The 24,598-nt window shown below is 34.1% G+C and overlaps 1 protein-coding gene across 1 annotated transcript; it reads left to right on the plus strand.

Annotated features, from left to right (window-relative positions):
* Positions 1-910: 910 nt before the first annotated feature.
* pde6b (phosphodiesterase 6B, cGMP-specific, rod, beta) lies at positions 911-23,432 on the plus strand. Its single transcript, XM_088910602.1, has 22 exons — positions 911-1,416; positions 5,292-5,444; positions 6,589-6,678; positions 7,479-7,619; positions 8,690-8,764; positions 9,933-9,997; positions 11,413-11,479; positions 11,941-11,988; positions 12,338-12,487; positions 12,871-13,014; positions 13,502-13,567; positions 14,600-14,746; positions 15,087-15,194; positions 15,742-15,851; positions 16,030-16,117; positions 16,977-17,077; positions 17,623-17,730; positions 17,981-18,044; positions 18,266-18,340; positions 18,841-18,924; positions 19,963-20,128; positions 20,563-23,432. The coding sequence occupies exons 1-22, from the start codon at positions 946-948 to the stop codon at positions 20,616-20,618; spliced, it is 2,577 nt and encodes an 858-aa protein (XP_088766728.1). The 5' UTR covers positions 911-945; the 3' UTR covers positions 20,619-23,432.
* Positions 23,433-24,598: the final 1,166 nt, after the last annotated feature.

Below are 24,598 nucleotides of genomic sequence, written 5' to 3' on the forward strand. Positions count from 1 at the left end.
ATATTTGTAAAACTTCTAAGTTGCAGACCTTGAAACACTTAATACTGTTTGGGAAAAAATATTAAATTACTTATGTTATTTCTCCTTTAATTTATCATTTGTAAATATGATTATATTCATTTTAGCCCTTATAAATGGAGCAAGTATTGCACTGAATCACTAAATTTCACTGTTTGAAAACCCGTTTTTAACAGATAATTAACTTTAGGTGAAGTAAACATGAGCATTGCTGTCTCTGATCTAGTTAAGGGCAAAAATCTGAGATTGCCCTACCTGACATTTAAGAGTAAAGGATTAAAAAATATATTTTTGATTGATTTTTATTTTCAATTAAAAACAAACCATGAACCTGCATGATCCCTACAAGAATTTCCAGGTGCTGAAATAATCAGACAGTAGCCGGGCTAAATAAGGATTAGGAATAAGGAGTGTGTTTTTGATTAGGAACATAAAGAGCTTGTGAGCCAAGGCAAGCTGGGAGAATGGACAGTGAAAGCCAACCAGATTGTGGACCCAGGTTTTTCAAAAGCCATTTTGGGTTCAGATGTGGTGCATGGAATCAGAATTAATACAGTTTTGCTAAAATAATATTCCCAATGCACACTGAGAGAAGGAAAAAGCAATATTCCTGAAGGCTTGGGTGTCAGCTTTGGGGCAGGTCACCTGATCAGTTTTGCATGAGAAGATCCGCTCCAGCCTAGAGTTCACCTTCAACACTATTAAGCAAAATACCTTGCTGATGACAGTAGGATTGGACATTGCTTGTCCCTGCTGCTGCAGGTGCCTGGATTCTCAGCTGGGTGTCCTGTAACTTTTTCTATTTCTCGGAATTTGTGGATTATATACCTGTTTTCCTTCTTAATATTTGTTTAATAAAGCCACTTAGGAAATTTCACCGCATACACAACAGAGCAGAGGACTGGGGTTAAAGATCCCAAAACCAAGATGAGTGTCACTCAGGAAGACGTGGAGAAATTCCTTGATGGAAACCCGGATTTCGCCAAGCATTACTTTGATAAAAAGTTGAAGCCTGGGGCAATTTCTGCCATTCTTGGCCAAACACAGGTGCAGGTGGATTTCACTTCTTTTAAGGAACTCAGCCAGGTGGAGGAAAGTGAAATTTTGTTTGAGCTCATCCGAGACATGCAGGAAAGTATCAACATGGAGAAAGTTGTCTTCAAGACCCTCAGGAGGATCAGCTTCCTCATCCATGCGGACCGCTGTAGTCTCTTTATGTACCGTCAAAGGAATGGTATAGCCGAGCTGGCTACCCGGCTTTTCAACGTCAATAAGGACGCGGTCATGGAAGATTGCCTAGTGCAGCCAGACAGTGAGATAGTCTTCCCACTGGACATTGGGGTGGTAGGAAACGTTGCCCAAAGCAAGAAAACTATTAATGTTAAGGATGTTTCACAGGTAGGTATTGATTTGACATTTAAAAAAAATCCTACTTACAGTCCATAGATTGATCCTAGTGTTGAAATATTGATTTTTTCATAAACAAGAGCATGTTATATGTTATTTGGTGTTGCAATAGTTATACAGCAAATAGAAAGGATTTGGATTAGATAGTTGTTTAATTAAGAAATGCACAGTTGGGCCTATGTTCTCTATTAACTCTAGTATAGAATATGGGGTCCTGGCAAATAATTCTGAATTCTTAAATGTGTGCCTAGTGAATTTACAGTACTTCATTCTGTAATTACCTTTTTTTCTTTGGTTAAATGTTTAAGATCTACTAAAGTACTTCCATTTAGTTTGACTGAGGAACAGGACAAGTATTTCTAACTTATCTAGCCAAAAATTAGGGTAACCTTTAAACTCTTTACCCATTATAGCTATAATCCATTCACCAGTTATTAATTCCAGATTAAGCAGCTACGAGGGGTTCTATTATGTAAAACATGTGACAAGGGCGTAGAAGAATTGATTATCACCTTTGCAAAAGAACATATTTATAGGAAGAACTGCATAATGTGCTGTATTTTACATTTGAAATAGCATTAAGGCACTTCAGATGCTCAATTAAATTATAAGACAAAAGAAAAAAACTTTTATCAAATGTTTATTGAATGTTTTTGCAAAAGCCCCATAATTATCAACAATTTGGTGAATACAACATACAGTACAGTATAAATACAGAAGGAGCAGAAGTAGGTTTCTGACATATGTTCTAAATATTGAACTACTGTAAATATGAGATGAATATTATCTTTCACATTTAAAAAAAGTCTTGTGTGATCTTCATCATATGCACTGGGTTGAGTTTTATGTATTTTTTTATAGATTATAAAATACTTAAATTTGACAAACTTTATACATTAAAAGTATAGTATAGTAATATCAACACATTAAAAACTCAATTCTCCTCCCTAGAATAAAAATACTCTGATATCAAGTAAGTGCAGAACAAACTCTCATTTATAGTGATGACAGGGAATTTACTGGAGCAGATACAGTAGTACAATTAAGTACCTTTTCTAGCTTTCAACAGCAGCATCGTAACTGTGTTTTATGCCAATTTAGAATGAGTAGCCTTAACCACAACACTATGCTGCATGTGTTGCAAGACTAAAATAATTACTTTTTTGCTGATAAAATACAATTTCTTTGGATAATCTATCAGTGTTCATGAGCTATGATTTTTAAATTGCCTTATACTACAGTACATAGAATGTCTATGTTGATTAGGTGTCTTTGGCATTTAGAAGATACAAAAATACATGGAGATGATGACAATCCTATTGGGATAATCTCATTTGTTTCTGCCATGTCCTCCGACCCTAATATAATATATGGGATTATCAATCCTGCTTCAGTTATACCTAAATTAATTATGTTATTAATGGGTCAGCAAAGACTGGGCATGTGGATTTGTATAATATTGTTATCAGAAATACAGTATTTCAGATGATAACCATACAGATTTGGTGAACAGCAAAAGTTTAGGATGCTGCTGGATCTTGTGAGAAGATGATGCTTCTGACAGTCTTTTTTAAATTACTATTTAAATTATTATGTTTTTTTTTATTATTTCAGTACAATTGTGATACAAGGGTTTTGGGATAAAACAACCTACAAATGTGAACTGTGGGTCATTCTGTGTGAATTCTACTTTGGTTTCCCACCTGGGGATGTTGAATGTAGCGGCATTTTTGCTTAGTAGAAGATAGAGGCCAGTTACAAAATAAGGTTAAATAGCTGAGTCTACATCATTGATATAAATTAAGAGCAACAGGTCCTAATACTGACCTCTGTGGTACTTCACTAATAACATCATCACATTCTGAGTATTCACCCTTTATCTGTAACTTCTGTTTTCTGTTTTCTAATATTCAATTGTCAATCCAAACACTGAGGTTTCCCTGAATGCCTGTTGTCTGCAATTTAAGAATTAATCTTTATGGGGATTAAATACCTTCTGACTATTTAGATATACCATATCATATGTCCTTTGCATTACTGTTTCCGTTTGTTTAAAGAACTCTAACATATTGGTTAGGCAAGATTTTATATTTCTTAACCCACGCTTACTATTTTCTAGGATATTAGTTATACAGTACTGTAGGTGATCCATATAGGTGATTATCTAGTTTACTTCTTATGATCGTTTCATTTAACGTACATGTAAGAGAAGAGAGCTTCAGTTTTTTCACCCTTTTTAAGGATGGGTACTACATTAGCAATTTTTCAGTCCTCGGATTCTAACCCTGTCTTAAGGCCCTGTTGGAAGTGTTGCATTACTAATTTCTGAATAAAATTTCTCAATTCCCTGAGTACAATTGGTAAGATACCTTTGATCCCTGTTGTTGATTTCCTCCTTGGTGAAAACCTGAGTGCAAAACGTATTTGGTATGTCAGTCATTTCCATTTAATTTCATTTGCTATTTTTATCCAGGTAATATTTCATTCCTTCCTTGACAGTTCTTCTGTTGCTATAATGCTGAAATAATTTTTATCATTCATAAACATTCTTAGTTTCTTAATTTCTTTGCCAAAGATCCTGCATAACCACTACATTATCTGTAAAGGTTGAAGCAGAGAGGAGGATGTATCTGTTTTGTACATTGCTGTTAGTGACTGATTTGACAAATTATGTGGCGATGTTTGTAACTGCTCTTCCACTGCAGAGTGGATCAGCTCTTATGCTGCAGGCCTACCTGCTGCATATGGTGTTTAGGTGTGTGTATAAACAGGAAGAGTTCAAGCGAAGGAAATCATTTATTGTTAATATTTCTAGAAGGAAGTTATTAATGTCCGAAACTCATTAGACAAATTTATAGACAAGTGTTTGCTGGTTTCAATGCAATGCGGAGCAAACAATATTAAAGTCCAGAGACATATCATAGTACCTGCTAATGGGAGAACTTGTATAGAATGAAAGCAACATGAAAGTGTGACTATTGTCCATTTTTCCTGTGTTGTTTAATGAGTGACGTCTTTAATGGGGCTTGATGTTTTTGTCATTTGAAAATTTGTCCTACTATGGTTCTTTATAGTGAATCTATTTAGTCTGAAATTTGTATGTTATTCCAATAACTCTTCTGAGTTTAAAATTCTGAAAATTATAAAAGGATATAAAAATATATCAGTATCTGAATTTAATATGTCACCCTTAAGTTACCTTTTAGATAATTAAGGTATATGGCCCAATGGGCACTCTATAGTTAGACTTTTTTTAATTTAACTTGTTGTTCTCATTTAGTTGTAACTAACTAAATGTTATTTAGAAAAATGCAAAAAAATATGTAAATGTTCCTAGTGTCTTCAATAATAATTTATGTGAACCACAATTATTACTTGCCACACAGAATATAATATGTCTATTATTGCAGAATAAGTACACAGTTAATCACTGAATCAAGAGTGTGTTGTACAATGACACAAGCATGACCACTGAGAGATGTCTTTGGGTTTATTAGAACACAAGCATGACCACTGAGAGATGTCTTTGGGTTCATTAGAACTACAGTATAATGAAAAATGCCTTGCATAATTGTATCCCAATTATCCCTATGTATCCCTGCATTATTCAAAACTATGATCTAAAGACAGACTTATACTTTAGCAGAAAGCCTCCTCTGCTGCTTTGAAATTTTCTAGAATATTTCTAGGTACTGGAATGATATAATTTGCAGAAAAGCAATGGCTGGAAAATACTTTTATGCTGATTTATTCTTTTTAGTTTTCAGTAAGTACATATTTAATGTTCTTTTAAAATGGGAACGGTCTTGGAAGGCCTTTTCTGAAAAGGATTTTAACACGTCTCTCTCCTTGGTCTTGGAAACCAGTGCAGCCACTACAGCCCATTTGTGGATGATCTCACAGACTACAAAACCAGAAACATTTTGGCCACCCCAATCATGAATGGCAAGGATGTGGTGGCAGTGATAATGGCAGTTAACAAAATAGACGGGCCTTACTTCACCGAGGAAGATGAGGATGTGAGTACAAAGTGAAATCTTTGGGTTGTCAATTGTTAAGTGGTCTGTTAAAACATCAATGTATGCAATGCTATCTACATTCATATCAAAATATCACAGCCCTACAATAGTACTGTTGTGCTTTTACCTCTTCTGTGTATAAGTATAAGTATGGGCCTCCTGTATTTGGTGTTAAGTGTTTCTCAAGGCCAGGCTACAGTAAAACTTACTGTACGTCATCAGCTAAACTACTGTAGGTTGTCTGTTTCAAGGCTTTTTAAAAGGAGTCATAGCCAACTGCAATTAACTTAGATGGGAAAATTGTGCACTCCTGCAAAAAAGTAGTAATTGCAATGGCTGATTTTTTATTAGAAGGGGGAAATGAGATATGGAAATAATTGAAAAAGAATTACAATTCAAGCTTAATAACTGTTACATTATGAAGTTTTAATACAATTTGCCTTTTTCTAGGACAAACCTCTTAATTTCATCTCAACTTAAAAATGTTAAAAGGGAAACATTGAGTGTCTAAAATATTACCCAGTGCGTACAGTATGTATTTGCTTTTCAGTTTGTTATCAAAATGTCTTACCAGTAAATATTAAGTGTTTTATGGGGCAATACTTTACATATTTATAAAATATATACTGTTTGGAATTTATTTTTGGGAGGACTTTAGAAGGAATCTAATTAACATTTCTCTTTTTTTGATATGAGCAATTTCTAGGTTAAATACCAGCCATTTCACATTTGGTTTAGGACATATCTTTTATCCTGATACAGTATGTGAAATCATCCCTCTATGTGCTGCAATCAGTCTTGAAACACTCAACGTTGACATACTTTTTTTATAATCTAACAGGAAATCTTGTGAAAGGGTAATCCAGAGGTATTTGTTTGGCTACTAACTAAATACTGTATAAAATACCATGGAGTAAAGTGTTTCAGTTAGTCTTTTGAAGTAAATATTGTAGTTGGTATGGCACTCAAAATGGATCAGGTACAGGTTATCTATCTTTCCACAAGATAGCCAGTAAGATCAAAGCCTGCTTTTTCCTTGTGAAGCTAATGTTTTAGAAGGATCAAATTCACTTCATTGCCGGTGGAACAGTATAGCAATTATACCAACAGCTGTTTTCTTTTTTTCTTTTCCCTCTTTTTACAGCTTTTTTTAAAGTATCTAAATTTTGCGTCTTTAAACCTCAAGATCTACCACCTGAGCTACCTGCACAATTGTGAAACACGTAGAGGACAAGTAAGGATCTCTTTTCAAATCAGTTTTTATGAGTCTTAGGTTCAGAATGTCATGTTAGAACAAAAGTATGATCAGGAGACAAATGACATGGAGAGTTGGATGACCACATTGTTTTAGGCAGCATGATATCCCATAGTGTTCATGGCAACATGAGATTTATGTCAATGTACATCCAAATGAGAAAATTAATATAAAAATGAGAAAAATAGAAACAATTCTGCTATACTATCTGCAATTAAATACCCATAAGGTGTTTGCTTCTGTTTTGCAAATCAAAATCATATATATAAATAAGTAATGCCAAAATGTAAAGTGTTTGACATATTTCTGTCATACTGTATTTCTGTAAATATTAGAAAATAAATCATTCCTTACATTTGCTGAATTTATGTAAACTGAAGTGAATCCAGTCACATGATTTGGTTAGTCACTTAAGATTAAAAATAGATGCAGTAGAGCTCAGGAAGCTTAGGTGATAAAGGAGTTATTTTAATTATTATTTATTATTTTTAATATTTTATATCTTATAATATTATAATTATTTTACAATTATGTATTTTATAATGGTATAATTCTATTATATATTAATTATTTATATAATATTAGTATTATTTATATGTGTGTTATAATACTATATATTTTAAATATTTTAGCTGGAGATGGAATATCAGACAAAGTAACTACAAGGATGACTTTTAACTGCCAGACAAAGTTTCAGTTTAACTCTAAACTTCGCAATGAGTTGGCATTAATGTCAGTCTTACTTTGAGTATATATTGAAGCATGTTTTACTTTCCCAGGTCCTGTTGTGGTCTGCGAACAAGGTGTTTGAGGAGCTGACAGATATCGAGCGACAGTTTCACAAAGCCCTGTACACAGTGCGAGCATATCTCAACTGTGACAGATACTCAGTGGGGCTGTTAGACATGACAAAAGAAAAGGTATGCGTCCCCAAAGATCTTTTGGGACTTATGTAGTTAACAAAAAATAAGCTCTAGGAAAAATAAATCAAAACGTGTCATTGATGAAAGCAACAAACACATTGATAAGATACGGGGCCCCTGAAGACACCAATAGTTAAATTGTTACAAAGTGGAAGCGACATTTCTTTTGTAGTGAAAATTATAATGATAACTGAGATAATTGAGGAATGAATAGCATTCATGGCTTTTTTTTAAATCTGGACATGTTTATATATGGGAAGATATGATAAGCATGCATCTGCCTTTACACCTGATTTATTTTTCATTTCTGTTTTTTTTTTACACCTTGTGGATCTTCTCAAGATTTAGCAATCTTTTAAGAGTACTTATTGAGCATTCTATCTGCTTGATATTCTTGAACTGTAAAGCATACTCCCCTTATATTGTGTCACTGTGGTAGAAATGCATACTGTACAAAATGTATATATAATGTATATATCTTGTGTATGTCAAATGTATATTATCCAAAGTGATACTACTGTATAATTCCTTTCCACAACACAATTCATTCCTTTCTATTGGATATGCTGATACAGTATATACAGTGAGAATCAGAACAATATCCACTAAGGCAGGGTCACTTAGAATTGATTAGTATATTTATTTTCCAGTTAAGCCTGCTTTCAGCACCCAGAATGTACATTGTGATTTGGCACCTCAACCTTAGACCAAGGACATAACACACAGCAGTCCTATAAAACAAAATAATGTTTAATACCCAACCAAGCTGAATGGGTTGAATGACCTCCTTTCTTTTGGGAGTATGTTCCATCTGATCTATTTTATCATTCTAAGCTGTGATATCTGAAAACGTGGTCACAATTACACAGAGAATATTGATTTTTCACATGTGCAGTTCAGTAATAACATTAATATAGACAGCAAAAAAAATAACCTTATTCGGACCTGAGTGCTCCATCAACCACTTATGTGTGAAAAGGTGTGAAGTGTCAGGTGTTAAGCAGTTTTCATGTCATGCCACCAAACTATAAGAGTTTACTAACTGTCTGGTATGTCTGGTTTCGCAGGAGTTCTTTGATGTGTGGCCTGTTCTCATGGGTGAAGTACCTCCTTACTCTGGGCCTGTAACACCAGATGGAAGGGTGGGTGTGCAATGAATCAAACAGCTTGGAGACACAGAGACAAAAAACAGATTTTGGATGTTAACATATGTACAATAAATGTGATTGTGAGCTACTGTAAATTACCTGAAAAATTCTAACTAATGTTTTTTTGTAGAACATTGGAAAAAGTCAGAAGTAAAACAAATCCTTAATGTTTCGTTTTTTCTCCTGAAGGGGAAACCTGGGCTGCTTTGCCCATAGCAAAATTGTTCTTTTTTAAAAAGCAGTTTTTTAAAATATATTGCTTAGAATGGTTCTGACCCCTAACATTAAAATATATTTATATATATTATAAAATATATTTATCAGTATGTATCAAGAGAGCTCTGACTAAAAACTTGCTGTTGATGCATAAAATGCTTTAAATCCATTAACCCTGAGACAGGACCTCTGTGTTCTCTTTACTTTCACTGAGCATCTAATAGCTTACTTGATTCAGTTATTGATTTACATAGTGTACCTTACCATTCTTTCTAAGTTCTATTAACGTTTGATAGACTTTACAATTTTTCGGACTTACAATGTTTGTAAGCCTCAGCCAGAAAAACAACAGGAAATATCAGATGTACTGTATGATCTCATTGCAGCTTTGTGCTTAACATAATTTTCTATTTCCTACTGTGTGGAAATGTATAATTTACAGATGGGTTGATGTTTGGGTTTCACCCTTCAATATAAGAGTTAAGACATTCAAGATATTAAGTTAAGAATAAAATATTCTGATTCTCAAGAATCAGGTGTCGATAAAGTCATTGTTTGTTTTACATAAGAATTAAACAAAACAATTAAACATAAAAAATTGTGTGGAAAATTATATGGTGTAGAATTTTTAGATTCACATCCAACAACATTGTTAAAATCTAATGGCAGTTCAGGTGTTTGTTTGATAACTGAACTGGATAATAATTTGCTTAACAGATTTTACAAACCGTAGTTTATTGTTCAGGCAACCACCCGACAGGAATATAATATACTGTAATACCAATATAATATCATAGCTTTGAGTGGGGAAAAAGTGATTCTTCTGGAGATCCACACCATTACTTTGGAACATTATTTTCTCTCATTTTGGGGAGGGGGGGGGGGGGTATATGGTAAGGAATTAATGTCACAACTATTTATTTTCTCTTGTCTTGATGTGTTACAGGAAATCAATTTTTACAAAGTCATTGACTATATTCTGCATGGAAAGGAAGAAATTAAAGTTATCCCGTAGGTGCATTTTTTCTTTTTTTAAAAAATAGAGATCATTATAGTAGGCCTTTCCAATGATAATGTAATGTACTGATTTATTAGGCCTTATGATACATAACAATATACCATTTATATTATTATGTATTATTAATATATTATAATTAGATTTGATGGTAGCATAGCAGCACCCATGAAAATATAAAAAGTAGAGCAATGTTAGCAATATTAGTAGGATAATAGAAGCCCTAATTAGTGGGATAATTACAGGCCCACAGAATATGGACTAGTGCATTGTTATTAAATACCCCCATACTTGTATCATATCACCACAAGATAACCTTAGGAGAGTATCATTGGCTTTCGTAAACCATATTTGTTCATTTAATTTGATCACAGCATTCATTGCTGTGTTTGAAGATTAGTCAATAAAATCTGAATCTGAAATATGTCTCTAAAAATAATTAGGTGGCTTTTAAATTATCACGTATGGATTTAATCATTAGAGATTTTTTCCAGTTTTCATCCTATGCTTATTGTACAGAAAAGGCATAAGTAGTTTACCAGTTTCTTAAACTTTCTATATTGATTTCATAGACATAGCTTTTCAATTTCAGAATCCATTATATTTTATTGATGTTAATAGATGTAATTATGTCATGGATTGCTTGAGCATAGATAATCTATTTAATAATTATTACTGTTTTACAGAGTTCAGTAAAGTAATATTAATAAATGTTGAAAGGTATACAATTACTGTTTTCCCCTAATAAGGAAATAAATCAGTAATATTTTAAAGTGGGAATACTGTAAATCTTTCATAATATTAATTTTATATGGGAACACATGGGAACTTTCAATATATAGTTTACATTTTTTCATTTTAGATTTTTCTTTTATTCAGAAGTGTGTTTTAAACTGTGTATTCTGAACATGTTCCTGTGTTCTTCCTAGTAAAAACACAAGTTAAATTGGTTCAATGAAATGCTTACTGTTTCTGAATTACAGAATCATGTTTTCTGAGGTTCTTAATTATTATCATTGACTTTAGAAATCTACACTTATTTTTACAAGATAATACACACACACCATGATATTGTTGTGTTAGAAAAATGCCTTGCGAGTGCCTTACGAACGTCTTATGAATTATCTCAGAAATCTCTAAAAATCTGATTGACAAATTCTACTTAAGATGTCTAAATGCATTAAATGCATTTACAACTGTCTAAGTTTCAGTGCGGAATATTAATATAACTAATTAATTATTAACATTGGCAGGTACCATGGCAGGTAATTAGAATGGAAGCAGTTAACATAAGAATATAAGAAATGTTTCAGAACATAAGAAAAGTTACAAACAAGAGGACACCATTCAGTCCACCTGGTCAGCTGGTTGCTAGTAGCAAATTAATTTGAGAATCATTTCTTTTTTAAAGGAATCCACCAGCAGATCACTGGGCTTTGGTTAGTGGACTACCAACGTATGTTGCTGAAAGTGGCTTTGTAAGTGCTTCAATTTTTGCTTATTCTGTATACAATGCTAAATATACAAACACATAGTAGTAACAAGGCCAAACCAAATGAAAAAAACAATGGCAACATGCTGCTTAGAAGAGCTCCAGTTGGGATGAATGTTTTGACACCCTATTTATAGATGAGTTAATCTAAAAAGGTAGTGGAATTTCTGTTTGTTTTTTTTTGCAGAGCACCACATGATATTACAGAAACTACTGTAACTGTACTGTACTGTAACATTTTAGCTGCATTCATGAAGATAGTCATATAGTCTGGATTTTGTCTTCTGTAACACCATCTCTTTCTCTAAATTTGTATTTTTTTATAATTACATCAAACCTGAAAAATTATTGCTTTTATTACAATGCTACCATATGTTGACTGTGTGGGCACTTGGACAAGAAAGACAGTTCTTCATGTACCAACTTGATGTTCCTTCTCTTTAACAGATCTGCAACATCATGAATGCAACCTCAGAGGACATGTTCAAGTTTCAGGTAAAAACAAAGTTACAAATTAATACAGCATCCATAACATGAGGAACTCAACTATAAATAAAGCTAATAACGCATTGAGACCTAAGCCTGGCTTATATACATTATACAGTATACAATGTACATGCTTTAAATCTTCAACAAATATGAAAAAATAATAATAAGTACCTATATATGGCTCAGGAGTATGTGCAAATTCTCCTGTTTTTTTATCGCAATAATAAAAGAAGTCAGAAAATCCAGTTAACAGTAAAGCACATTCAAAAGTTAAGATACCTGTGTAATTTTTTCAATTTTGTGAAGCTGGTTGCTGCAAAAGCAAGTAAGACTTTATTTACCACCTTCTCTGTAGGCAGGACCTCTGGACGAAAGTGGCTGGACAATCAAGAATGTGTTGTCACTGCCCATTGTGAACAAGAAAGAAGAGATTGTGGGAGTGGCCACTTTCTACAACAGAAAAGATGGCAAACCATTTGATGAACAGGATGAAACTATCACGGAGGTACATTTGTTAATTAGTGCAGGTAACATTGGAGAAAGAGAAAAGTAACTTAAAACAGAGGTATCAGTTTTGCAGTTTGAATAATTTATTTGACTCTTCTTGATCTGCTTCAATTAGTGAAGAAACATGACATGAAACCATTTTTTATGAATTAAAGAAACTCAATTTTTTTAGAAAAAAAGGTGCCATGAGGTAAATCCAAGTCCTCAATTACTGTACATTGTAATTTTACTCAGCAAAACCAAAAAAGAGAGCTCTTTGCTAAAGCAAAAAGAAAACATTCAAAACAACCTTAAGAAAATAAGATTTAGGAGTACCTTAGAGAATCAGAGAAATGTTTAATTGTTTTGTTTAATTTTTGCTCTGTTATGTTTTGCTCGTAGTCTCTGACACAATTTCTGGGCTGGTCTGTGCTCAACACAGACACCTACGACAAGATGAATAAGCTAGAGAACAGAAAGGACATTGCCCAAGACATGGTGTTGTATCATGTGAAATGCCGAAACGATGAAATTCAGAATATTCTGGTAGATAGTTTTCTTTTTCCCCATTTTCAATAAGAGCCAGAATGACTGTTTGAGTTTTGTGGAATCAGTGATGTTTTACTGTTGTAGTGCTGTTGCTATCACTTCCACTCTTTCTAAGTGATGTGCCATTATTCAGTATTCTGCACACTTTTTTTTAAACTTTTAAACATATTTTAAACATGTATGACAACCATATTTAAAATACTACAAGTAATATATCAAAATTAATGTATTTCCCTACAAGATACTGTATTTATATGTGATGTAAAATGAACAGTTGCCATGAATATAAAATATACCAAAGAAAATGCTGTTGAAATGTATTGTCTGATACACTTTTCTGTCTATAACTTATGAACTTTAATTTCAATTAAATACGTTTGTGTGTATATAAATAAACATCTAAATGTATAGAAATGTGTGGTATCAAAAAAGATCATTGAAACAGGTGTGACCTGCTAATGTATCTCATCTAATGTTTCTCCAGAAAACAAGAGAAGTTTATGGGAAGGAGCCTGCCGACTGTGATGAGGAAGAACTTTCTTACATACTGGTAAAGACCGTTCTTAAAATTGAATCATTATTTCTGAAAAAATCTGAGGGGTTGTTTAAAGAAATTTTAATTGCAGAGACATTATAGGTTAATAACTCCATCAGTTATTGAGGAAACACATTAATCTCACGAAGAAACTGTGCATCAATGAAGCATTAAACTATAATGGTAAAAAAATAAATAGCAGTAATATTTGTGTTTTCCCTAAGCATTGCGTACTTGATGGTGATTGATTTTTTGTTTTTGTTAAAAAAACAATAAAATTATTAATTATTATTTTTGTCACCTGTGGCACTTCATGTGCTTCACAAGGGACTAAGGTCTATCTTCATATGATTGTATGATAGCATCTATGAGGGGGCAAGTACACTTCTGTAAAAGAAAGTGTTTACATTTTCTTTTGATGCTTCTTCGTACAATAAAATTGTGCTTCCTTCTTCTAATTTCCCTTGCCAGTTCTTTTATCTTCCAAATATATTTGGAATCTAATGTTGAAAACTACAAATCTGTGAATTTTGGGCGAATCATTCTTAGGTTAGGACTTAAGGAAGATAAATTTAAACTAATTTTGTCCCAGTTTTGTAACATTCAATCCCCTGTGAAAAAAGTAGCACTTGCTAAAGATTTTTATGAAGCCAATAGCAGAGAATGACTTTTGTTTCTCCTCTGAAATCCTGTGGATTATGCATTGTGTAGACAACATTGTTCCACAAGGGAGATTGTAGAAACACTGAGATTGCAGGGACAAGAATGAAGACCTTCCTCATTAAAAAATATCAGTTAGAATGTAAATTCCTTAATCTCTCCAAAGTGAAGCAGGAAATGGGAATTAGCTGTAAGGACTCATTATAGAAAATTATAGAAAACAGACATGTAAGAATGTCAAACAAAAAGAAGAAATCCATTGTTTGTACCCAGGTGATGGCAAATTGGTGACTCAGGTAGTTTTTCTTTATCAGTTCTTTGTAGAACTGTTTGATAACTCACAGTGAGCAGGGTGTCTGTCTCAATGCTAATTCTGTGTGTCTACAGAAAAAAGAGCTCCCAGACCCAAGGAAATTTGAAATCTACGAGTTCCGGTTCTCAGATTTTGACTGCACAGAACTAGAGCTGGTGAAATGTGGCATCAAGATGTACTATGAGGTTGGGGTGGTGAAAAAATTTCAGATTCCACAGGAGGTAAGTCATATTTAAGTTACAGTAATTGCCTGTTGCTGCACATTTTCATCCTCTAAAGCCTTATGAAGCATTTGTTGAATGGAAATACTTAGGAACTATTGAGTACTTAAATTGCACTCCAAAAGAATACAGAGTTAATCTGTTTGTCCCTTTTGTGTATTTGTAGAAGCATTTAACATTGTAAAATACTGTATAAACCTGCTTATTGAGTACTTCATATTTTTAAATACAGCAGAGCTTTTGTTTCTATACTGTAAAAATGCCATTAATTTATTCAATATACAATTAATTTTAAGATTTATCCCTCAAAATCTATCTCTTTGTTCAATCTGTGCTCTAGGTCTTGGTGCGATTCATGTATTCTGTCAGTAAAGGGTACAGAAAGATCACCTACCACAACTGGCGCCATGGTTTCAATGTTGGACAAACCATGTTCACACTGCTGACAGTAAGTGCACCGGTCATCTCAGATATACTGTAACATACTAATGGATTATTATTATTATTGTTGTTGTTGGTGTTGTTGATGATACATTTCATATGTGAAGTTTTCACATAAAAATGTTTCAAGAAATATTGCAACTGATATGATAGTATGTGAGTGGTTGAAGATGTAGAAAGTTCCTGCCTGATATCTGATGATTCCAACAGCACATAACTTAACAGCCTGAGCCTTGGGCAAGTCCCTGACAGAATCCCTTGTTTTTTTATGAAAATCGGGTAAATACTATCTTTGACTTCACATGTCTAAATACAGAATATCAGCACATCCATGAGCATGCAGTCTGCAAATGAACAAATAGAGGGTAATTCAGGTGACACCTAAAGAAGGCTTCTTGGGTTTTTTATCTATTTTTCAGAGGGGAACTAATCTTTTCTGTGCAAAGTTTGAGTTCAAAATGTGTGATTGTCAAATTGGACTGTGTTTACATTCATGTTTGCACTTATGCGACGGACTCATGTATCCTGTTATCTGTGTGTGTTTTTTGTGGCAGACAGGGAAGTTAAAGAGGTACTACACTGATCTGGAGGTGATGGCAATGATCACAGCTGCTTTCTTGCATGATATTGATCACAGAGGGACAAACAATCTCTACCAGATGAAGTGAGTATGCTTTGCGTATATGCATTATAACAATCATATCCATTGTACTGTAATGTCCTGCTATTGATAAGATTGAAAGCAGCACATGGCAATATAGTGAGAGGATGTGAACCTCTCATTTGATTTACAGTATACTTATATTTTTTCTTCAATTAAATTACTTTTTTTTTACTGACAGATCACAAAATCCACTGGCAAAGCTCCACGGCTCGTCCATCCTTGAGAGGCACCATTTAGAATTTGGCAAGTTTTTACTTTCAGAAGAGGTTGGTATTATATACAAGTATATAAGACTCATTCCTCAATCCTTTTGTTCGGCTATCTTTTCAGTCACATTTTTCTGTGATCAAAGGTAGCATAACTAGCAAAAGATAAGTTTCAAAACATTTGCTACATAGCAAATACCCATTTATGATCCACTTTAACATACAGTGTTCTTGGACATCACGTATCACTGTACAGTATGTTGCTCTTGTGTCTTGGTTCAGTTCTGGCCAGGGGTACTGTACCTTTTGTGTGGAGTATATACTGTATCCAGAGTGGATACAATAGGCTCCTGCTTGAATCAGCATAGGCTGCAGGTTTCTGTGAATGTTAGGATTTCTGATGAATGGATGGAATATGTAAAGTGCATTCTTGTTTCTTTGAGGAGAGAATTTGTATGAAGATCCTAATATAAAAGTACCATAAATGTACATAAAGAAAATGTATGTTCTCCTTACCATGATTCTAGGCAAAGACTACTGACCTTCATTTTGTATGTATACGTGCTCTAAAATGCACTTGTCTCTGATATTAATTCAGGGTAAAATCCTAACATACTAAAAACCAGATTTTTATATCACCTTAAACATAAAACAACATCTTAAATTGTAGTTGAATACAAAAAATATTCTTGCCTTTAAAATTGGAGTATATCTTAACAATGCTGCTAAGCTGCTTAAGATGTTTTTGCATAATACGGTTTTTCATTACAGTTTGATCAATGCTTTTCTCACTAATTATTCATGTTTTAAAGGCAAACATAAAGACAGACACGTTGACCTGGTTAACTGGTTCACATTATATTATCTTTGAAAGGAATATAAACCCTGTTCAATTAACCTTCTCTCCTTTCTTGCACAGTCCTTAAACATTTACCAAAACCTGAACAGAAGACAGATAGAACATGTAATCCACCTTATGGATATTGCCATTATTGCAACAGACTTGGCACTTTATTTCAAGTGAGTGACATCTAAAATGTATTACTACTGTAATATTTGTTCAAAGTCAGATATTTTCAGGTATTATAAATAAATAATGTATGCTTACTGTACATGTGGCAATCAGGAACTCTCAAAATGTCATCTTAAAAATAGAAAGAAGGTACAAATGTGAATTTCTCCTTTTTTAATAGAATAATTGTGTTTAAAATTCCATCCACTATATTTTCAGTACTTTCACAGAGATGTGTATAGCCAATACAATACCATTGGGAGTGAAATAAGTGGCATTTTCACACTGCAAACTATAGAATAAAAAAACAATATTCAGCATGCTGTTTTGTAATATTGTATTGTGTGTATATATGTATTTAAACTCAGTTTTACTTTAATAGAAATATTGTCTTGCATTATTAAACTTTTATTAATTCAATCTCATCAATGTGCAGTATATTTGAAGATCTTGCTGTGCATTCTGAGAGTTGTGGAGACATTAGTTTCAGACAGTTTAAATAGACTGATTTTACTTTGACTAATTATTGCTTTGCTTTGCTTTCTAACAATAGAAAGAGGACCATGTTTCAGAAAATTGTTGATTTGTCGAAGACTTATGAAAATGAAAAGGAGTGGGTAGATTTCTTATCACTGGAGACAACAAGGAAAGAAATTGTGATGTGAGTGAAAATATTTTTAGCTTTCTGATGTAAAAGAGTTGGTATGAAATCAAATACTATTGTGTGTTGGATCAGAGTTGTCTGTTGAGTTACTTAAATAAGTTTTTTTGCTGTTTGCTGTTGAAAAAAATGAAAATATTTTTTTATTAGTGTTTATGCTTATAAACACTATCTCTGCCCAATATAATACACTAAATATTGAAATAATGCTCAAAAAATAATTGCCATATGTATTTCTGATGAACTGTAGGGCCATGATGATGACTGCATGTGACTTATCAGCCATTACAAAACCATGGGAAGTACAGAGCAAGGTAAATACATTACCAAAATACATATATTTTCTTTCTAAGAGTGTAGCGACTTTTCCATGGCTGTGTACATCCCACTGCATTCTGTAGAACATTTTCTAGTCACCTTTAATGGTCAGGTCTTACTATTCATCACTACCTGTTGAAAACTAATGTCCCGATGCTGGATGTTTGTCCAAAGCACATTTGTAACCTTCACTTTTCTTATGTTCTTTATATCTAAGGTGGCTTTGTCTGTAGCAGCAGAATTCTGGGAGCAGGGTGATCTAGAAAGGACTGTGCTACAGCAGAATCCCATTGTGAGTGATGTTTTTTTTTACCACCATGTTTATCACACATCACATGCAAAATGGAAATATTCATTCAAGCAGAATTATGTGCCAGTTGTATTCTGCCACAATTTAGCAGTTGTATTTTTATTTAGGTAATTCAGTTGAGAAGAATTCTTTTATTTGATATGGAGAATATTCTTTATATCGTCAAGCATTTTACAGGAGCAGTCTGAGTGATTTCGCTTGCCCAAGGAGAGAACAGCATTGCTAACTACACTAGGTCCCTAAATACTGCTCCAGTTTTTAATATGCAGCTTAGACAAAATCTATACATTTTCGTTAGTTTAAAAGAATTATACTATGGTGCAAATTCCATTCCACTTTGTCTGAATCAGCATATAATCGAAAATTATGTTCAAGCAATTTTATCCCATTACTCTTTTCCAGCTTTTAATTTTTATAATAATTTTCTAGCCAAAGTCATTTGCTGTGTGTTTGACTTTATTGCATATTTTTGGTGACCCTAGCCTATGATGGACAGAAATAAAGCTGCTGAACTCCCGAAGCTCCAGTGTGGTTTCATTGACTTTGTCTGCTCCTTCGTGTACAAGGTACAGTCTGCACTTTCACATGGAGTCTTGCATTATGCTGGTCAACGTGCTTCTCAAAGTTCTGTTAAAATGGGCCCTACTGGTAGCAGGTATTTTAGATGAAAAAACACAGTGAGAAAATGATTGCTTTGAGCTAAACTGTTTGACCTGAATCGTTGTATGATAAGATGCCACAGTGGTGTAGCAACAGCACCTCACAGCTCCAGAGTTTTCCTCAGATGTCCGTGTTGGGCTTGTACATGTATGTTTTCCCTGTGTTTGACTGCAGGCTGGGTGTGATTGGCTATTTCATGAGCTGGTACAGTACCTTATCCAGGTATTACAGGGTTCTGTTTTGAGCCCCATACATCTGGAGTAGGCTTCAGCTTCCCACAGTCTTCACCAGAATAAGATCCTTGCATATAACGAATGATCTAGTACAGGTTACTTTATGGAGGAGATTTATGTAACTAAGTTAAGAAAGTGGGTTTCCTAAGCATAACCTGCAGATTCAATCCAAAAAGCTTCTCCACTAGGGTATATTGGACATTATGTTCATAATAGGATGGCATTGAATAGATAGGAGTTACCTTTGTGATACAGTATCTACAGTTTTGACAAGGATATTATTTCTTTAAATGTCGTGCTATGTTTTTTTTTAAATAAACACAGATAAAAAGCTACGTTTGTAGTTTGGCAGCTCAGAATAAAGATGTTACAAGCAGAAGTGGATTTCTAAGAGCACTATTTTATTAGTTGTGAAATTCTAATTCATGTGATTATGTTAAGGACTAGCATATTTAATATTTTAATGTTTGGCACTAACAATGACAACGTGGGCCCTAAAATCAAAGCTGGCACTACCCACCCCACCCAACTTGGGAGGAATGAACCAGGGAGGCAGCTGCCAGGATGAAAATGGGGTGGAGGAAGGAGTTCAGAGGAGATAAGCGAGCAGAAGTGAAAGATTACAAGCTGACCTCTTCCCAAACATCTGTTTAGCTGCAACTTTTGTTTTACGCTGGGTGCAGACTCATCTGCCATGTTCCTTGCTTACAGGAGTTCTCCAGGTTCCATGATGCCATCACTCCCATGTACGATGGCCTGATGAACAACAGGAAGGAGTGGAAGGCCAGGGCCGATGAGTATGAGGCCAAAATGAAGGCTATTGAAGAGGAGAAGAAAAGGAAGGAGGAAGAAGCAGCTGCTGCTGCTGCAAAGAAAGGTAAAGAGGACCTGCTGTGTCACAATCTTCTATTGTGTCACTGGATAGTGATGTGTTATCTTGGTTTCCAGTCAACATATTCCATAAAAAGGCATCTCTCTTTTTATAAACCAATTCAAGGCTAAATTGGCAAGCTTACCCAGTTCCCAGCTCTAATTATAATTTATAATTCCCAAATCTCCCAACATAATATCTTGATCTTGTTCTTCACAGTAATATTTAAGGGACTTTTGCCTCCAGAATATTATTGTGCAAACTGCTTTAGCCAGTCACCCATGCAGGTGACTGAAAGTACTGAGGAATGCTTATTATATTCACCAATCACCTGCATAAGTCAGAATTCTTTTGACTGGCATCAAGATCACCACACTTTGCAAATTGATTTGGTGACACCTGTGTTTTATTGCTGTTCTTCTCTTTTTCTTGTTCTGTAGCGGCCAGTGCAAATGCTAGCGGAGGTTCACAGTCTAAGACATGCTCCGTTAGTTAAGCCTTGTGTCTCAAAGGACTGCTGGACTTCCAGAGTGCTTCCAGAGTGCTTCTTAGCCTCTCACTCAGGACTGCAAAAAAGGGGGAGACCATTCTGACAGAAAGATCATGAACACAGCGAGAGGGACTTTTTCACTGGATGGCCAACATAAGAGCTCTGAACTGCACTTCTGTGTTTGGTGCTGGCCAATGTTTCAGACCTGGACAAAGGTCCCCATTCTCTTTCACTTACCAAAATAGCATTGATTACTGTATGTGTCTTGTCATACTTTTCCTTCTATATCTTGCCTGCTGAAACAAAAAAAAAGCAATACAGGTAACTGATCAATTTTCATTTTTTTGATATCATGTGCTGTACCTGCCTCTTGGTTTTTATAGTAAAGAAAATTGGTATTCATTAATAATATATCTCCTTATTCAAAATTAAGATCTCCGATAAATCCAGCTCAATGCATGTGGACTGTGTGGTGGCAGAGATCTCAGAATGTTGTTTTCTTTCTGCCTCACCAGAACCATTTCCTAAAATTCAATTTTGTCAAAGCACAAAACACAATTGTATCCTTTTTATTACAGAACATCCATGTACTGGTAATTTAAAGAGTACCAACCACCAAGTACAATTGGAACATGAAAATATTTATAAAATATGATTATTAAAAGCATCTTTTTCAATTACATTATTCCTAATGGATGTTTATACCTTATCTGCTGACAGATTATTGACCTTTTTTAGACTTCTGAGGTATGTCTGGAAGGTTTTACAGTGTTTGTGATACTCTAGCAATCTCTTGGTTCCAAATGGGTGCTGAATATGAGTCTATTTTTCTATGTAAAATGTATTTGCACAGGTTCTAAGAAGGAAAATTTACAGAATTTCTACCCTTAACGAGTGATGCTACATTAACAACGTATCCAACTAATTTTAAGAAGCACATTAGACTCAACTATCTTATTCTCTAAACTAGGATGGATAAAAAGTAAATATAATCTCCTATCAAAAAATATAGTAGTATGAAGGATATATTTTTAATTTCCTCTCCAGGTCTGAAAGTACAGGGCTTTGATGTTTCTGATCTAAATCATGGCAATTGTAAGCTTCTACTTTAGGCATTGCTTGAAAATAACCTAATTATTCCCAAAACAGGCTTTTTTTGGCCTGTTTACTTCCAGTCACAAACCATTTACATTAGGTGAATTACTTTTTGGAAAAAAATAACAATGCTACAGTAATTATCCTAGTGTTTAGTTCTTAAAATTATATTGATATTTACTAAAAGGATTTCAGTGTAGAGTATTCCTATTAGCAAGATAAGTAAGACAATTCAGGAATATTTCTGATCACCCTCCAAGCTCTCACGATTACTTGTCTTTTGTTAACAGTATTTTCACTCCAACCCAAGGTTGATTCTGTACCAAGCTGTTGAAGTACATATCTTATCCAAAGTATATATGGATATATACGGTGAGGTGATGAAAAAGTGTTTATTTGCAAATTTTATTTAGCTTATTTTGCTACATTTTTGTAGCTGCTAAAGTTTGAGAATACAAGTTGCTTTTCTTCTCTATTGCATGTGCATGTCCACTGTAAATATGTGTATGTGTGTATTTGTGTATGAAACAGTCAGCATGTTTTTTCTTCTTCAGAAAATCAACAGGCTTTGCTTTGCTGTAAGGCGCTATGAGCAGAAACTGAATAGGACAGTAGAAACATAAGTACAGTGCATTTTGGATCAGACCTTCAGTAATATGCTCATACATCCTCAAGATCTGTTATTCCATGCACAGCACAGAAACATCATTTTGTGAAGGAAGCTATGTATATGATACATGTATTTGTATATATGCTAGATAGGTGCCTGTTAGTGTAGCGCACCTTTCAGAATTTGAAACCCCACCCAATTTCTGTTGGTTTTAAAGAAACCCAAGCAAAAAGTTTGAAGTATGGATGGAATTTAGTTTTTTTCTGTCTCTTGTAAGAATACCTATTTTAGTGCTTGTGGAACTCACAGAGAACATCTAATGCTCGTTGCCATGGTAATTAACCATTTTACACACAAAACAGTAGTGGATTGTTTTTCATTTTATATGGGAAGGGTATTGTTAGAACCATAATATTACATATGAAGTTACAAAGAGAAATTACATTGCTTGTAATTCTGCTTTCTTGAAAAGATGGATTAGAATGAGTGAGAGGTCATATTCCATTTTTATCCATATAAAATGTTTACAGAATACATTTCTTGTATGCAACTTTGAAGTACATTACATTGTGGGCCACTGTTTGTAGATATATTGTAAATATATTGGAAGTGTAAATATATAGTAGGTCTACTGTGTACAATATCTGTAGAATATACTATTACAGAGTACAGGAAAATAAAACTTGCTCATTCCATTCAAAAGGCAGACAGTGTACACTTCGGCAATTGCAGATTGAAATCTGTCTAGCAAATAAGACTTTGCTTCTCTTTCATGAGATGATGTTTCTCTCATTGTGTGAAACAGGTGTCACTGAAGGATGGGCCTAAACGTCTTTCAGAACATGTCTCTTTACCCTGGAATTGCAGCATTTGGTCCTGCAGGTTTAGAATCACAATGTGCTCTGAATGTAACTAAGCAACATTTCAGCTCACGATATTGTTTTATTACTGAAATATAAAATTTTAAAGTGACATGAAGCTTGTAACACCTTCAAAGACCATAAACAATGATTTCATATATGAATAATTAGGCATCCTAAGCTAACCACATGGGTCTTGCAAAGCTGAACTTATTTTGCAGGGGAATAATAAAAATAAAAAATGTATATAATTTATCAGATGTTGTTAGTGTTTTTGGCTGTTTGTTTATCACACAAATTTCACATTATATGAAAGTGTATTTATACAGTAAATGAAAGGTCATTAATGTGGAATGTGGAGGGTCAGTTTTTATGTAAATCTAACATCACATCTAATCATGTTAGCCCACTTTTTTCAAAAGCTGAAAAAAATCTGTTCCTCATCTTTAATGGCACTGATGTCCCTGTACCTAACAATGCACACACCGATCATTAAATAACTAATTTTAAGTAGTGTGGGTTCTTAATTGGGCAGCTCAGCAAAGCCTTCAAATTCATGAGGTATGTGTCTATGAGAGGGACAAAGCTGAGTGTTTGTAAATGGCATACAATATTCATTTGTTGCTGAAGGCACATTGCCTGGCCTGAGAGTTTGAAACTGGTGATTCACCAGCTCATAAATCTTCTTATCCGGCAGAAACAATCAGCACTTTCCAAGCATCTGTTGCTAATTGTGTTCATATTTAATCTGCCAAGGTCGATTTGGAAAACCACGGTCTAATTTTATTTCATTATCCCCAGGAATCCAGGTATTTAGCACTCTCGCAGCGTCATTTAGAATAAGCCTGAATGCTAAATCAGTGGAGCCTTCCCTATGCTGCATTTAAACCATGACACACCTACTGATCAGGATATTTAAATATATCACAAATGCCTGCTGCGCTCCAGAGCTTTCTTTAAAACTGTATGAGCCAATAAAACATTAAGTGATCACAAAGGTGTTAATTCAAAAATAACATGTTTGTTGGCTCTTTATTTTCATAGTTATGGGTTTCACAGAAAATGATAAATTTATGCTGAGTGACTTTAATTTGCTCCAGAGGGCCTATTTCTGGATAAAACCTTTGGACACAAACCTCCATTTTCTTCATATTATATTCCTTTACAGCCCTTTTTCCTGTCACTATTAATTCAAGCTACCCTTGATCTAATGTATGTCACTGTCAGTACTTTTATCTCTTGTTTGGAAACTAAGAAATGTTACACTTTACAGTGCATTTGCCATTTTCTATAATAAATCCCCTTGGAATACTTAAGTGAGGTTTGACCATTGGGTTAGGCTGATTTATATCTTCTCTAATGTTGGCATATATTCTTGAAGAAAATGGATGCTGAAACTGTGGAAGAACATTGTGTTTTTT

Source organism: Atractosteus spatula, chromosome 3 (assembly GCF_055471065.1).
Source record: "Atractosteus spatula isolate fAtrSpa1 chromosome 3, fAtrSpa1.hap1, whole genome shotgun sequence".
NCBI classification, from domain to species: Eukaryota; Metazoa; Chordata; class Actinopteri; order Semionotiformes; family Lepisosteidae; genus Atractosteus; species Atractosteus spatula.

What these genes read in the sequence shown, in the direction of transcription:
- pde6b (XM_088910602.1), top strand. Translation starts at nt 946, where the DNA reads ATGAGTGTCACTCAGGAAGACGTGGAGAAATTCCTTGATGGAAACCCG. An exon ending in AGGATGAAACTATCACGGAG is followed by an intron (nt 12,488 to 12,870) that starts GTACATTTGTTA and finishes TTTTGCTCGTAG; the next exon opens with TCTCTGACACAATTTCTGGG. An exon ending in ACAAGGAAAGAAATTGTGAT is followed by an intron (nt 17,731 to 17,980) that starts GTGAGTGAAAAT and finishes GATGAACTGTAG; the next exon opens with GGCCATGATGATGACTGCAT.